A 15657-nucleotide genomic window follows, 5' to 3' on the forward strand; every position below is an offset into this window, starting at 1 on the left:
AATAAAGAGGTCCTAAACGTGGGAAAAAATCACAAAGAAAACGAAAATAACAATTTTCTTTGAGAAGAAGAAGAAGCTTAAGTCTCCGTGGCAACATCACAGTTAAACAAGAATGTCAAAGTTCTCACCTAAAATAATATGAACAAGTGCAGGATGGCCTCCCGACAATTGTCAATTTAAATTGCTTTAGAGTAAGGGGATAAAATTGACGGTTCGTTAGAGAAAACCATTCCCACTCCTTACAGAACTTCAAAGTCGGCTGAAGTCAATGCTAAATTAATGGAAATAAAGTCTTGAATAGCCCATTTCCGATTTGCTGTATGCCTCAGTTTCAAAGCTAGTCCTGGTGAACAACCATTCAAATGGAAATGGGTAGCGTATTCTTATGCGAATCAAACTCTTTCCCTTACAATAGTTGAGCACCAAGACTCACTTCGAAACAAACAGCAACTCGGAAATGTCCCATTGAACAGTATTGTAACATTGCAACTCTGGCCAACATGAGGAGTAATTTGAATACCCTGATAGCTCAAGAACACTGAATCAAAGTGGCCTCAGTTAACTTCAGTACCCATACGAGCTAGTGCAATTGGGGAAGATATCTTGGATGAAAATACATAAAGGTAAAAGTGCAGTACCCATTTATGGCAGACATATTTCATATTTTACAAATTAAGGCACTTGAAATGATATTCCGAAAAGTCTTTGCTGCTCTTTCTTTAACGTCTACTGTTGGGAAAAATGAACACTGACTGAAAAAGTTCTGAAAAAAAATTAAAAATGGAAGGACGAAAAACTGGCTAAAATAAACGACCTTTCAAAGTTAGCTTAAAGTCATTGTCAAGTCAAAAAGATACGCTGAAAAAAAAAAGCTATGGATGCAAAAATGCTAGGACTTTTTAATAGAACATAGTCGACTGTAAGGTGGCAATAACAGCCAGAATTAGTCTAAAGGTCAGGTGGTTGGTATTGCAGTACTGTGACATGCAACTGCGATATCTTATACTAAGATTAGGAATTATTATTATCCAGCCCAAGTTTCCGTTGGTATTAAAGAAATAAGATCAGGATCTTCAAATCTGAGAAAATATCCCTATACTAGTACTGCGGTTGTATACCAATTCACATGTGATCTGTGTGATGGATATTAGTATGTGGGCTACAAACCCGACAGTTTCTTCAATGCATTGCTGGACGCAAATGTTTGATAGTTGGTAGACGCCCCTTATGAACTCACAGTAGTGATAAGCTTAGAGAAAAAAGCCGTTTTGATTTCTTAAGAAAATTTCCAACAGAGCAAATTTGATTGTTTCGTTTTTGGAATGTCGTTTATTAAGAAACTTAGGCCTCCCCCCAACTCTAATTTTAGAACTGAATCCACGTGTACTGAACCCATTGTTTACCTTGTTTCTACGCGGGCTCAGTACATTTGAAGAGATCTGAGTTTTCCCTGCTGAAAAAAAGCTTAAGATCCCGCGAAACTAGTGGTCATTAAAAGGTCATGTTTTATCAGAATATTTTAGGACTGAACGAACCGTAAGTCACGATTCGTTTATAAAACGGGCTATGTCACATTATTTTAGGGACCCTCTTTGGGGTGTTTCGGAAAAATTAAATATTTACTTAATCCAGCAAGAGTTTAAAACTCGAAAATGGTAATGTGTCATTCCTTTACTGATAAAAATATCGTTACATCACAAAATGTTTCACATGATGATTCTGAGCAAAAACGGCCTTTATCCAGGCGATTTGCCATAAACTTGAAAACCTTCGGGCCGACTACTTTTCAAGATTATTGTCCATTTATGTCCATCCATGCTACTCTGTCCTTTTGCTGTGTTTCCTTTAGGTTCAACACTGATTTTAAAGGGGCAGTGTCACGCTCTTTTAGTCAAACTTCAAAACGCTAAAAGACATCCTTGCATCAATGAAAAATTGACCAAAAAATAATGCTGTAGTTTTGTTGCCAGAACATTGAAGTGTACTGAAGCTATTACTGTCTCCAGCCAAGGATGGAGAGGGTGGAAATGGATCAAAACTTGAAAAACTGGCCACTTTTTTCAAGCTTGGAGACACTATCTTCAGAAGGACACCTAAAATTAACTACGAATAGCTCTTTGTGCCATAAACATATTTCATATCTTGTCAGTGGGTTGTCAAGAATGTTGTAAGTGTGAGCTAAAGTACTAATTTAATTTTTGACTTAAGGACACAAAAAACTAAGCATGACAGTGCCCCTTCAAGTGGTTATTGCAATGTTTCATTCTTCATTTTGGGTGTCATGAAATTACATGAGTCATTTCAAGTACGTTTTCACTCCTAAATTATGCAAATGTGATTCATGACAGTATGACCAGTCAGAACAAACTAGATCATGACACAGACATGAAAATTATATTACTCTCTAACATTCAGGACTGGGGCACACACTTACAATACAATACAATACATACTTAATTGACCGCTCCCCATAGGGGCTTTTCAGAGCCAATGAAACACAATCAACGAAACAACAGAACACAACAGCTACAACTGTTAAGAATCCCAACTGGCCGGAGGCAAACCAGTTGGCTATTTACAAGTGCAGCTAGGAAGTCGAACCAGGGACAACCAGGAACAAATTCAACGAGTGGTCAGAGCGGGTCTTGAACCCGGGATCTCCGGATCTCAAGGCAAGCGCCCTAACCACTGGGCCACACTGCCTCCTTGTCACTTCGCAATAACAACTACTTGTCACTTCGCAATAACAACTACTGATAAACTAGTTTTCTGCAACGGGCGATGTTAGGCGCCTCTTATGCAGCGAGTTACACTCAGTAAATGGTATAATTCGCTTTGTTAGAAAGAGCATCAACGAGTAGCCGAGTATCACCGATGTTACACCTGATGTTACGGAGGTCGGAGCTACGAATCCTGCCTGGTACTCTGATTTCTCATTTGTGGTTTTGACGGATGCTAAGCAATGAGCTCACTATCTTTCTCACAGTCGCATTACACCATTTACATCAATAGTTACAACAGCTGGTAGTATTGGTTCAACACCCACCCTGCAGAAATGAGGCCTTCCAAGGGTTCTTGGCGATAAGCGACATCGCTCCTAGCCTGCGTACGCAGACGTATTTGCGTTCGCAGGCTACATCGCTCCAAAATTGCAAAAAATGTAGCGACAATCTTGTTCCAGAACACCGACAGCCGACATAACTTGACGGGAAAAAAGCGACAATTTGCGACAGCGACAATCCATTTTTAACTTCGACAAAGCGACATCTTTTTACTTTGTTATTTCGACAGCGACAGGACCAACCAGGCCAGCATGACTCTAAATCTCCTCTTCTGTTGGTGTTGCAACATGTACATTTCTTGTGCAAACAAGAGGCTACAAGTAGCCTATACTCGGGCCTGCAAAAGTACAGTGGTGTATCGTTGATTAAGTGGAAAAAGCATATTGTTTTTTACTGATCGATGGATATTTTTGCTCAGTGTTTGAGAAAGGAAACGCAAATTGAACGGTTTAAGATAAAACGAAATGACTCATCGAAACATCGTTTGCAGAAAAGAATGAAAGAGAAATGAAGGTGAGATGTGGAAACATCTTTCCAAGATGACCAAACGTTCGTGCAGTGGTGTACGTAAAAAAACATTTTGTCACGTGCGCCACACATGAAGATGTGCACTATATCTCGACACTTGAAAATACTTTCAGAAGTACTCAAGTTCCTCGAGAATGGCCATGCCAAATGAATCCATAGCACGAGAATCAAATATTTAAAATATACCATTTGTTGTAATTGAAATACTCACAGAAATATGCACCCAATTGTCAAAATAAATGTGTTATTTGCCAGCTGGGAGGTTCGTATAGGGAAAACTGTGACCGAGGCCTTGAAATTGCTGCCCTAGGCCGCAGGCTGAGGGCAGCTTTTTCAAGAACGATGCCACAGTTTTTTAATACACGGACCGACCCTTTGCTGGTAAATAACATTTTTTTTCTTCTCTCTCCCCCATCCTCTCTTAAAATCACTTGTTTTAATTGTTGACTCGCACCGCGCTTGATAGCGAATGCAGTATTAAAGCGACTTACAAACTGAACGTTTCAAAGAGAAATATTTTTTATCTGAATTCTATTTCCAAACCTCTTGTCTAATGAAAAATATAACCTCTGTATGTAAACGGAGTCGGTGTCACAAAAAGTAGTGTTTCGTTTTCCCGGAATGGTAAGGGCAGGAGAAAAGATAGAATACTGTAGTGTGGGTCACTTGGCCTGTCATTATTATTTCGCTCCGTGTATTGAAACTCTCGCGAAATAAAGATAGAAATGTGAACAAAAACTCTCTGAACGGTGAGAAGCCTTTCAAGGAATATTAACCATTAATGTCACTGTTCCTTGGTATCAACATGCATAATTAGCTTTTAAACACATAACGCAAGGCGCCATGGAACGAGACAACAGACGTATTGGCGCTTTTTGAGGGGAACACTGCCTTGCCGCTGGTTAGCCTATGCGACTTCCAGATTGCGTGACATAGAACAACCTCACTTATCTCCCCAGCCCTACGAGCTGAGTGGTAAACAGGAAGTGCTGGATCGGACAAGAGTATTGGTTAGTGAGCAATGTACAAAGGCAACGAGCCAACAAGCTTGGGGGAAGTCGCTGCGCAGACTTAACCACACCACGCAGGAGCGACCCAATTTTAATGACGGCAAAGCGATATATCCAACCCATCTCCAAAGGGAGAGAGGGAGGGAGGGGAAAAACTGCCAAGTGAAACTTGGACTGTTTAACTGAGACTTTTTATAGGTAGACCCTGTCTATTAAAGTAGCCAGTTGCACAGGTTCTGTACTATGTAACAGGTAAGCATTACACGTGCTCTTTAGCAGTACTGAATGAGATGAGACTTAAACAGATTTGGCCAATGCAGGTGTACGTTATAATCTGAGATCTAGGAACAAAGTCTTTATGTCCTCGTTTTATTTACAACAAAACCGTTGATTGTGCGACCTTGAACGGCCGACTACAAAGAACGTGAAGATAACTGTCGCGACATGAATAACCCTTTTAGTACGGTCACGGTCTCTTAACGGTATTTTACTGATAGGGCAGTATAATCTCATTTAAAGAGAAGAACAGATACTTGTTTATGTGCACAATACATCGAAGCATAAAGTCTACAAATACCTATTTTACCTTCAAATACTTACTCCTGCATACTCATTTCAAATTCCGTTTTCCGTGAATCTTCTCATGATTACATGTTACATACGAACCATGGCAATACTAGCTTTACAATCACTGGTTCCTCGTTAATCCAATTTATTACTAAGACTTGTTTGCATTACTAATTAACACGAAAAGGGATAACTTGGGAATTTTTAAGTATATCGCCTTAATCTAACCCAAAAACATTCAGATATCCAAAACGTCGTATGCATGATCCATTTCCTTCGCTTTTGGGTTTGTCAGCATTATGATTTGCAATATTTCAGGTTTACGTGTTCACAAGTTTGTTTTTGTATCTCGAAGATGTTTAGATTTCCAATTACAAACTCTGTTTTGATTTTTCACTCTACCTCATTGTGTAAATGTGGATGACCTCGGTACATTGTTAACCAAATACGTTCCAGAAAGTTTCCTCCTGTTTCTACTGTTCTAAAAGAGACGTCTCAGCCTTTTCTCTGCAATTCTGCTCGGTTCTCGGGCACGTCTACTTAGTATGTCAATGCACACGCAAATCACAACTAAAGTAAACACACTTGTGCTTATCGAGACCTGTATTTGTCCTTTGGGATCAAGTCTTTATTACCATTGAGAATCAAATAACTGTACAGCCTTTCAAACTACATCACAATTATTTTCTACAGAGCTGATCACAGTCTCCACTGATGACATCAAATCTTGTAAATCTAAACCAGAACTATATACACAAGATGGCAGTGAACACGATCGCTATAGTTGAACGAAGGATATAAGCTACACCACAACAAGAAAACAAACTGTTTAACCATAAAAAACAAAAAAAACGCAATAGACCAAAAACTTATCTCCATAGTCAATGGTACACTGAGCGGGAGGCTGTTTGTTCGCGGTGAAAATGGTACAAGCTTCAGGCCATTTGTTCGCTGTGCCAATGTTTTTACTTTGTCTTCAGAAGATTCCAATATGGCGTCCATTTGTTTGTGGACTTATTGTCTTTGTCGCTGTCATCTTCAAAGTAGTTCTCAATAAGGTACCCGCTGCTCATTAAAGAATTTGTATTTTGACTTGTATCACTTTCAATAGTTGCATCCATTTCAGTTACATTTGAGTATATTCTTGTTTCATTCAGTTCGCGGAACGACTTGTTTCGAAGCTGACGCTTGACATCTTTTAGTGTGGGTCTAAAGCGAAAAGCCTATGCCTACGCCCCAAGAAGAAATCGATTAAGCCAACGCAACGTCGATCTTCAGTAATCCCAAACAACGCATCACACTGCTCTTCATGATCTTGGATTACGTGGTTTGCTTTAAATAACCAATATAAACAACGCCACGTGGCTTCTATTGTGCATTACCCAATCAAAACACCGCCACGTTTTTCTATTGTGCATTTTGCTGCACAGGAAAAAAAAACTGAAATCAAACGTATTTTATAACTCGAGCCCCTTCGGGCCCGAGTAATTAAGATGTATTAAACAAACCATCATTCAACACTTCACGCACTTGTTATGCAGTGAGCGGCTTGTCTCTTATTTCCTTTTTTGGTACAAAGGTCGACACGTAGTCACGTCAGTCATGATTCTCTGTAACTCGGTGACTTTTATCGCGTCTGTGCGGCTTTTTTGGTGCTTTTTGCTAACGTGGAGTACGTGAAATGGGAACTAATTAAAAAAATCACACAGCAGTCACAGCAGTTAGAGTTGTCTCCTATAATAACATACTAGTAATAAATCAAGACGGATCGTGTAAACTGAAGACCAAAGCGTGAATTGAACGTCATGACAATTTGGTATTATGTCATGAAGTCACTAGCATTTTTCGAAACGCTAATACTGTATCGTGACGTTTCACAACCGTTTTAGACGGAACCCTTAAACTTGATTGTCCGTTTGAAAAACATCCCTCTTAGTCACGGAAGCTGGCAAGGCTAAGTTATGAGCCGGGGTAGCTGAAGAAGAGCAGATACAAGGTCACAACGATCGAGTGATCTTCCTAATTTTCAAACAAATTTCCCCTTTCAGTGGTTTGATCCAAAGGAAAATGCAGCTGAACCTCGACTATATTCCCCTTGACCCTCGAACAGATCAAAAATAGCTATTGCGCCTCGTTCGCCTTGCACAATACGCAATTAGCTTTTAGCTACATACCTTGACACTTTAATAAAGTTTATGTATGTATGTATGTATGTATGTATGTATGTATGTATGTATGTATGTATGTATGTATGTATGTATGTATGTATGTATGTATGATTATTATAAGTAATCACATAATAGACCATATTTGTATTCTCAGTATTGGACTGGAACTAGCTTGCAATGGAGGCTAATGCTGGGAAATCTTTTCAAATGCAAATACTTTTTAATATATTCCCCCGCATTAGCCTCCATTGCAAGCTAGTTCTAGTCCAATACTGGGAATACGAATATGGTCTATTTCTCTCGTGCTTTGCGCTATTACTAAAAATAGACTTTGTCACATGAGCCCCCCCGCGTAGACTCAGACAAACATTTCGATCTTATGAGAGGAAATACGAGTGAGGTAAGCGATAGTGAAGCGAAAAAGAAGAAAACTTTATAAATTTGCGGAGTTGGTTTCTAAAAAGGAGGTAGAATGGTTAGTACTAAACACTGTTGAATTTAATCGGACTCAGTATCCAGATAAATGACCATAAATTGCCGAAATCGCTCAAAGAGTAGTAGGAATCAGGAGATAAAGTCTTCATACCGCTGCCAAACCATTGTTTTTCATCGAGAAATGTAAGCCTTGGCTAATCGATTGAACGCGGGAATTCTTAACTGTGAAAAACATCTATTTGTGCTCTACAATAGATCCCACAGCAGAAGTCCACCAGGAGAAACAAGGAGGTTCAAAAAAGGCAAAGCAGTACCGCTTCGAATAACAAAATTTTCACATTCTAGTTTGAAAAACGCACGAGACTTTGAAATACGCCATAAAAATAGAGGATGCTCAGAGAGCAGTGTTAAAAGGAATCTCTCTGAAACAAAAACAACAAAAAGAGGTCATGCACTAGGAGATGAAAACGCACATGTTTTGTCACACAACGAGTGACGAGAGCTTGTTTGATAGATAGACTATCATTAGTCTGTCCAATTAATTGCATGATTCGAAGATGTTCTAATAACCTTTACGCCAGTGAACAAAGTCTTAGTAGCCAGGAAAAAATCTGAATCTTTTTAGCCAGCCAGGAACAATGTTTTTCATATCTCAATGAGCCATACACGGTTAGAGTCAAAGCCCAGCCAGCTCTTACTCGAGATTTTTTTTAGCCAGCCAGCTCAAAAACAGCCTGCAGAACGGCTTTTTTGTGGAGAGGGTTCGTTGGGTACTCCTGAGTCCAACATGCCAGCCTGTCGACGGAGTATAATAGAGAACAGAACTTGCACTATGGTACCATTTCCTTCCAACATCGAACCTTTTATTGTATTTTCGCCGCAGACCAAGGGGCATTATTGATGCTCGGATCAAGCGCATGGTCACTTCCACTGTTTACACGACCTTATACAGCCCCTCACTCGTTTAAAAAGGTCGTCACGTTTGCCCGTCAATTTCAACCCCCTACACTTTAAACACCGTTCTAGCAGCTCAATTGTGTATTTTTCTGGTTCTCTCTCGAGAATACGGTGCCAAGAACACGGTCGACGTCGCTTAAAACCGAAGAGAGTGAAGCGAATATTATGCTGCATTTCCCTTGTGACTCTTACGGACTGAACTTTGTTTGTCTAAGTCACTTGAGGGTCTATAATTTCATGAAAAAACGTCATGAAATTATTGGAATGAGCTGGTTGATTTTGTATGTCATTTGACCCATCGAAATTTCCGTGCTTCACTCAACCATCGATGCAGCGCCACAATTTTTTTTAGGAAATAACCCGGTTATTAGAGCTACGACTAATCTGATCTAACTTTCTGTGTTTTACTCTTATCAGGAAAACTGTACTGAGACAAAATAGTGGGTTTCAGCGCGTTCAAGAGCAATCACCAGAAGACTCTACAAAAAACCCTGACAAAGCTTTTTGGAAATCAGCTTTAAGGAAATGACGAGAAGGATGATAATACGGAATGTTTTATTGGGGAGTGTATTCCTGTCAACATGTATGGTATTCTTCTTCGTTTACCAGAGCATACAGTTTCCAACATTGCTAACGGTAATACTGAGTGATGAAGATGTATACGGAATCTCCCCTTTCTTTCGGAAGCAAAGCGGAAATGCAACAGACTACTCTAGAGAAGTTCTATATACCGTCTCAGAAAATAAAAGAAAACAAGAAAGACGCTTACCAAATGCTCTTATTATCGGAATAAGAAAAGGAGGTACAAGGGCTATCCTTGAGTTTTTGGCTCGTCATCCAAGCGTGAAAGCCTGTAAGCATGAAGTTCACTTCTTTGATAGACAGGAAAACTATGTTCGTGGACTCAACTGGTACAGAGACCAGATGCCGCTGTCTTTTTCTAACGAAACAACAATGGAGAAAACGCCGGCCTACTTTGTCACTGATGACGTACCCAGAAAGATCTTTCAAATGTCCCCTTCTATTAAGTTGTTGGTAGTGGTACGGGATCCCACGATCCGCGCGATGTCAGATTACGCGCAAGTGCTTGAAAATAACAACGGTTCTCTGAGCCGATCCTTCGAGAGTTACGTCACTGAGGGTCCGCACCATCGCATTCTTCGTAAGAACAGTCGATTCGTCACCATTGGTATTTACGTTGATCATTTAAACAAATGGCTTGAATACTTTCCTCTAAAGCAGATTCACTTCATCAGTGGGGAAGAGTTGATCAAGAATCCAGTGCATGAATTGAAATCAGTTGAGATTTTCTTGGGTTTAAAGCCATTTTTCAGCGAAAACTTATTTTACTACAACGCCACTAAGGGTTTCTTTTGTCTTAAGTCAGGATGCCTCGCAAAATCCAAGGGTCGACGCCACCCACTTGTTGATGATGATGTAGTGAAGCTGTTGCGTGATTTCTACAGGCCTCTGAACAAAGACTTTTATAGTGCTGTAGGACGAAACTTTGGCTGGAGCTAGACCAGCAAGCTTACTGAAGACTAAAATTAGATGATGCATTGCTATCAAAACATGTGGAGAGATCTTGGGAATACATTAGGTTCGTTGAAAAAAAGAAAAACATTGAAAACAGATCCGGCAAAAGACAGGGGCACCCAACGACCAATTTGTTGTAAAATGTATTATTACACCCCAGTTAATGAAAATAAATGTTATTAAGGCATTTTCAGGTGTTTTTCAGTGTTGCTGGGAAAACATTATCTGTTCCTTTTTCCCAGCAAGACACACAAGAAATTTCCCAGCCAGCTAGATAAGATTGGTTGGTTTCCCAGCCAGCTGATCAAATTTATTTCCCAGCCAGGAATTCCACGCGCTTTCAAATCCCTCGATCCGAAACGACCGAACAAAAGCGACAAAACCGGGACAAAACAGGTTGAAATGCTAGACAAAGTCAGTAATTCCCAGACAAAACCTCTATCAATAACAAAATTTCCCAGCCAGCTCATCGAAACACCTGTATTTTTGCCAGCCAGCAAGATTCCTCTGGGGAACAGATAATATGAGGTACAGATTCGTTGGGTGCCCCTGAAACGACAACTGTAGCAAAAGTAAGCGACTGTCAGGACCAGTTAAAAAAAACCTTAGGTCAACATTCCTAGTTAACAATCCATATGGAACTATAAGCCTGCCATAGGCGCATTCAATTTGCTATTTTTGCGCTCTCTCCTTTGCAGTTGATTTGCACAGTTAATTTTCTTTAGATGTTACTTGGCAGTAATGCCCCTTTGGTGGAACAAAGGGTGCATCAAAAGGTCCATTTCTGAGGCTAAATTTTCACTGGGTGAAGGAAAAAAATCCACTGGGTCGGGTTTCACTGGGTCTGTTAGAGAGGGATATGTTTAAGGGAGCTGTGATCGAGATCTGATCATTTAGTGTTGCTGTCGTACCACCTTCTTCGCTCGGCTTCTCAGTTACCAGCAACCATCTCTTAGACACGTTAGCCTGCGTAGCTGACGGGATTGTTGGCGAGAGGCAAATTAACCAGCGACGTAGCCGCGCGGAGTATGGGGAGGGGCGCTCCGCATTCTCAGCGCGGCTTATCCCTCTCGCGCCAACAACACCGTTAGCTACGCAGGCTATAGAGACAAATTTTCGATAACTTCTCTTACTCTGCTTGATGTGTCTGGGATTAAGAACGGACAAATCATTTTTGTAAGATAATATTTATCTTGTATTTGTCGAATTTGAGTTACAGAAAAACAAAACAGCAAATTTGTCTTACAATTGCCCGGTAGATCAATGTGGTCAAATCCATAATTTCACCTGGTGTGCTTAACAAAGAATGCATGCCATTAAAAATTACTCCATCGGATGCACAGGACTGCCAAATCTTTATACAGAAAGGTGTTTTAATAGACCCTTTGCATATATGGCGCCTATACTTTGTGCATCCTTAGCCTCGTACGTATGTTTCTAGACAAAGGATTTTTCACATGAATTTGAGGCTTAAGATGTACATTGCCAGTTATGCAAAGGGTCTATGGCTTGGCTGGATCCACAATTTAACAATGTAATACAATATTCAATACAATACAATACATTATAAAATAATTAGGATAGTTCGCGCACTCTCATTGGTCAATAGCTGTGTTTAGATAAGAATATGGAAACACGGCTGTGACATCACACGAATTTTGATAGGTTATATGCCACCAGACGCTCGTTTTGATTGGCTGGTAGGAAATATGAGCGTGTATCAAGGAAATCTGTTTTAATCAAGAATTTATTCTTCATTTGTTTCCTTCACTTGCCGAATTATCTTTGAGAAATATTTTATAACAGCATTTGTTTCCATAGCCTCATCTAAACACTCGGGGAAGTTGGAAGAATTCCAGACAGTTATGCAAACGCGAGACGCAGTCGAGGGTTCGCATAACTGTGGAGGATTCTCACAAGTGCCTGCTGGTCTCGTAATTGATCGTCTACTGCTGCCTTCATTCTATCCAAAAGAATTCTGTTTAGGACTTTGCCACTGTATTGATAGAAGTGTAATCCCCTGTAGTTACTGCAGACCGCTCAAATCTCCTTTCTTTCTTCGGTAGTTTGATGAGGAGTCCCTCTTTTCAGTCCCAATATTTATTATCCAACTTTTTTTGCACTAAATGTTTAGGAAATGAATTATAAACAACCGAGAACTTGTGACTGATTTGTGCTTGCGGGGCAACGTCAGCAACTAAACTAGTGAAACCGGTTCTCTACTGTTTTTTATTTTTATTTTTTATTTTTTTTTTATTTCTTAAATAACAACATTTATTTACACCGGAATACAATAATACAATACATAACATAACATACATGTATTCAGTAAGCTATAAACAAAAAAGAAAAAAAGTCATTACTACGATTTCTCAGCTAAATTATTAATCTATTCCTTGAATGCATGGCTTCCTTTTAAAATCGTTTATATTAAACATGTTTTAATTTAATTTTATTTATTTATTTTGTTGAGGTTTAAGATTTAAAAGGTACTAAAGAAGATAGAAAACTAGGAAATCTTTCTATTTTTGGGAGTACTTCCTTTGTTTTGCAGGACCATATGTAATATCTGGCAACAAGGAAGTAAAAGTATTGCTTTATGTTAGATAGGGTGTCCCATCTCAGGCCAATTATTACATCCGGAGTGAGAATGTTGGATTTTAGTTTTATTTGGTTTTCGGCCAACCATTTTATAAAGCCCCGTCAAAAACAAGACGTCTCGCTACACGACCAAAATAAATGAAAAAGAGACTCCTTTTCCGTTCTACAAAAGGTACAAATATCGTTTTCTCTAATGCCTATTTTATTTAGAAAATCATTTGTCGCTAAACGCCTATGAAGTAGTTTAAACTGAAAAATAATTAATTTGGTAGATTTAGTGCTGCAGAAAGGGAGTTTGTAAGCCAATTCCCAGTCAATTGTTTTGGAGCACTGAAGGCTGCGGTCGACACACCATTTCTCTTGGCTTTTCCTAGGGCTGCTCTGTTTAGCGCTGATCAGCTTTTCGTAAGCCAATCTATTGGGTTTAGGAGCTTTTATGAAGTTTTCTACAAAAGCGTTGATTTTTCTGTTTTTTTCATTTTTGTCTTCTATGGCAGTCCTTAACAATCTTATGCACGATACCACCCCGTGATAAACAAGAAAATTTGTTTTGACGTCGAAGCGTTCCTTGAATTCAGTGAAAGATAGCAGGTCATCTGTGTCTTTCATTAACTGCCTGACGTTTTGTATTCCTTTGGAAGACCACGATTTGTAGTAAATAGATTTATTTATTTCTTTGATCGTGAGCGGGCGGTATCCTGAGAATCCTGCAATCTGATTGGTTCCGGGAGCGGGCACTGAGTATTTTTCTATCTCTTGACCATGATCATGGCAACCAAGAGTGAAGTTGCGAATTGAAAGCCTGAGCGAAGTTTCAATTTGTCTTAATTGTTTTTTGCAATAGAGCAGTGTTATTGTTCAACTTTCTCATAAAAAAAAAACAATGGATTCTGACGAAAGTTATCACAGTGAAAGCATGGCTTTCAAGCATGAAAACTAGCCTCCTTGCAGCCGTTTTTTGTAGTTCAGCAGAAAACCCCTTTATGGTTATAAGTACTTGAACATTGTTCAACTACATACCGTAATGACTGTTTAATAAAAGTTAAAAACTTTGTGAACTACCAGGAAAAAAAATTGAATTTGATTGTTCAAGTACCTATAACCATGAAGGGGTTTTCTGCTGAACTACATTTGTACCAGTACTGAACTGTACATCATTCAATAATCTACGGTTATACAATTTTTGGATGTCTTTTTCCTTCCAAAAACCAGAAAAATAAAAATAAAACAAAGTCACATGAAGGTAATTCTTATTAATCAAGATTTTGTTTTTCTGCTGCTCTGAGATTAAAAAAAAGCAGAATTGGTTATCATGCACAGTATGCCTAACCCCAACGTTAATGCTAACCATTTAAAATCAATGCTTAGACTTAATAACAATCAAAGACATTTTTACAGACCAACTCATGAAAAACGTACGCTAACCACATCTCCTTACTTCCAGCACCGATTTACTTACTTACCAATATACACGTACTTGCTAGCAATTGCTGGACTTTTTGTTGATGTTACCTACTTTCAATTTCAACCTAGTTTAAAATTAGATTTACGTGTAGGTTGAAATCATTTCAACCTGAATTTCAAATTTACCTGTAACATACACATTGGAATTGAATGGGTCAAGTGTACGTAAAATAGTGGTAGGTATGACGAATGCATCAGAGGATGGAAGGTTAAGAGGGATAGGGATAGACAGAAAGAGAATAAGTAAAGAACAAAGTGGGAGAAGGGAAAGGCGATTTTTTGGTTTTTTGTTTTGCAACCACACCCCATAAAGAAAATCCCTTTACAAACAGTTGATATGAACCTAGGTTAACTAAATTCACCTAGTTTGATTTCAATTTATCTAGTTTGATTTACTTTCACCTAGTTTGATTTAAATGGACCTGAATTTAATTTCAACCTGTAACATGTCCAAAAAATCGTCGCCCCTGTTTGAGCATGAAAAATCGATTTCTGACTCAGGGAATATGATTTTCTATCAGATACTATAATGTTTGACTTTCAAAGTAAAAGCAATCGCTATAAATATTCGAAAATTACTCACTTTCAATCGAACCACACTTTGATATCGATGTTCATTGTCACTTTCTGCCTCGTGACTCTAGTTATTATCGTGAAAGAAAAACTTCGCTCAGCCATTGGTGACACGGAGATAACTCACACTCATGAGGTAAGCAACGCATTTAACAGCATTTTACCGATATAGGCCCCAATTTAGCGTATAACATAAATCACCCTCGAGTCAGTTCTCGTGACTTTTTTGAACCTTGTGATAGGGGTGTCTCTAAAATGAAGACCCAAAAACGACGACCTAAGATGGTGTTCGAACTTGCCTTCCAAAGCTATCGTTTACTTATATTGCGTCTTCCCTGACACATATTTTCAATTTAGTTATTTCCACTGTTATCACTCCAAAAGACTGGAAGAGTGCTCCAATTTCCAAAGCTGACTCTAAGGTCGACCCAGCAAATTACAGGCCGATCTCTGTACTTTCTGTAATAGCCAAACTCTTTGAAAAAGCCATTTTCAATCAGGTATATACATATTTAAATGAGAACAAGCTACTTTCGAAATATCAGTCCGAATTTTTTTGGTTCGCGCGCGCCGAATGCTAACTTTATTTCCGTCCTCGCCGGGAGCCTGTTCGCAGGCTATATTCTTACAGCTCTTATTGACGTGACAGACGATGGTTTGGACAAATGCCATTCTGTTTATTGACCTAAAAAAGGCATTTGATACTATTGACCGCAGGATCCTCCTGTCAAAATCGGAGCTGTATGGATTAAATGT

General features: G+C 39.1%; 1 protein-coding gene across 4 annotated transcripts; it reads left to right on the top strand.

Annotated features, from left to right (window-relative positions):
- The first annotated feature begins 487 nt into the window (after positions 1–487).
- LOC138013680 (heparan sulfate glucosamine 3-O-sulfotransferase 5-like) lies at positions 488–11599 on the top strand. Of its 4 annotated transcripts, none has more exons than XM_068860864.1 (2): positions 488–623; positions 9145–11599. In XM_068860864.1, exon 2 carries the CDS (start codon positions 9253–9255, stop codon positions 10246–10248), a length of 996 nt encoding a protein of 331 aa, XP_068716965.1. In that variant the 5' UTR covers positions 488–623; positions 9145–9252; the 3' UTR covers positions 10249–11599. The 4 variants fall into 4 exon arrangements, with proteins under 4 accessions (XP_068716965.1, XP_068716998.1, XP_068716886.1 ...); XM_068860897.1 differs by lacking the exon at positions 488–623 and adding an exon at positions 7688–7735; XM_068860785.1 differs by lacking the exon at positions 488–623 and adding an exon at positions 7705–7810.
- The last annotated feature ends 4058 nt before the right edge of the window (positions 11600–15657 follow it).

The sequence above is a fragment of the Montipora capricornis genome, chromosome 1, assembly GCF_036669925.1.
Source record: "Montipora capricornis isolate CH-2021 chromosome 1, ASM3666992v2, whole genome shotgun sequence".
Classification (NCBI taxonomy): domain Eukaryota; kingdom Metazoa; phylum Cnidaria; class Anthozoa; order Scleractinia; family Acroporidae; genus Montipora; species Montipora capricornis.

Bases quoted from the DNA above. Each gene is read 5' to 3' on its own strand.
- LOC138013680 (XM_068860864.1), top strand. From the start codon at position 9,253: ATGACGAGAAGGATGATAATACGGAATGTTTTATTGGGGAGTGTATTC.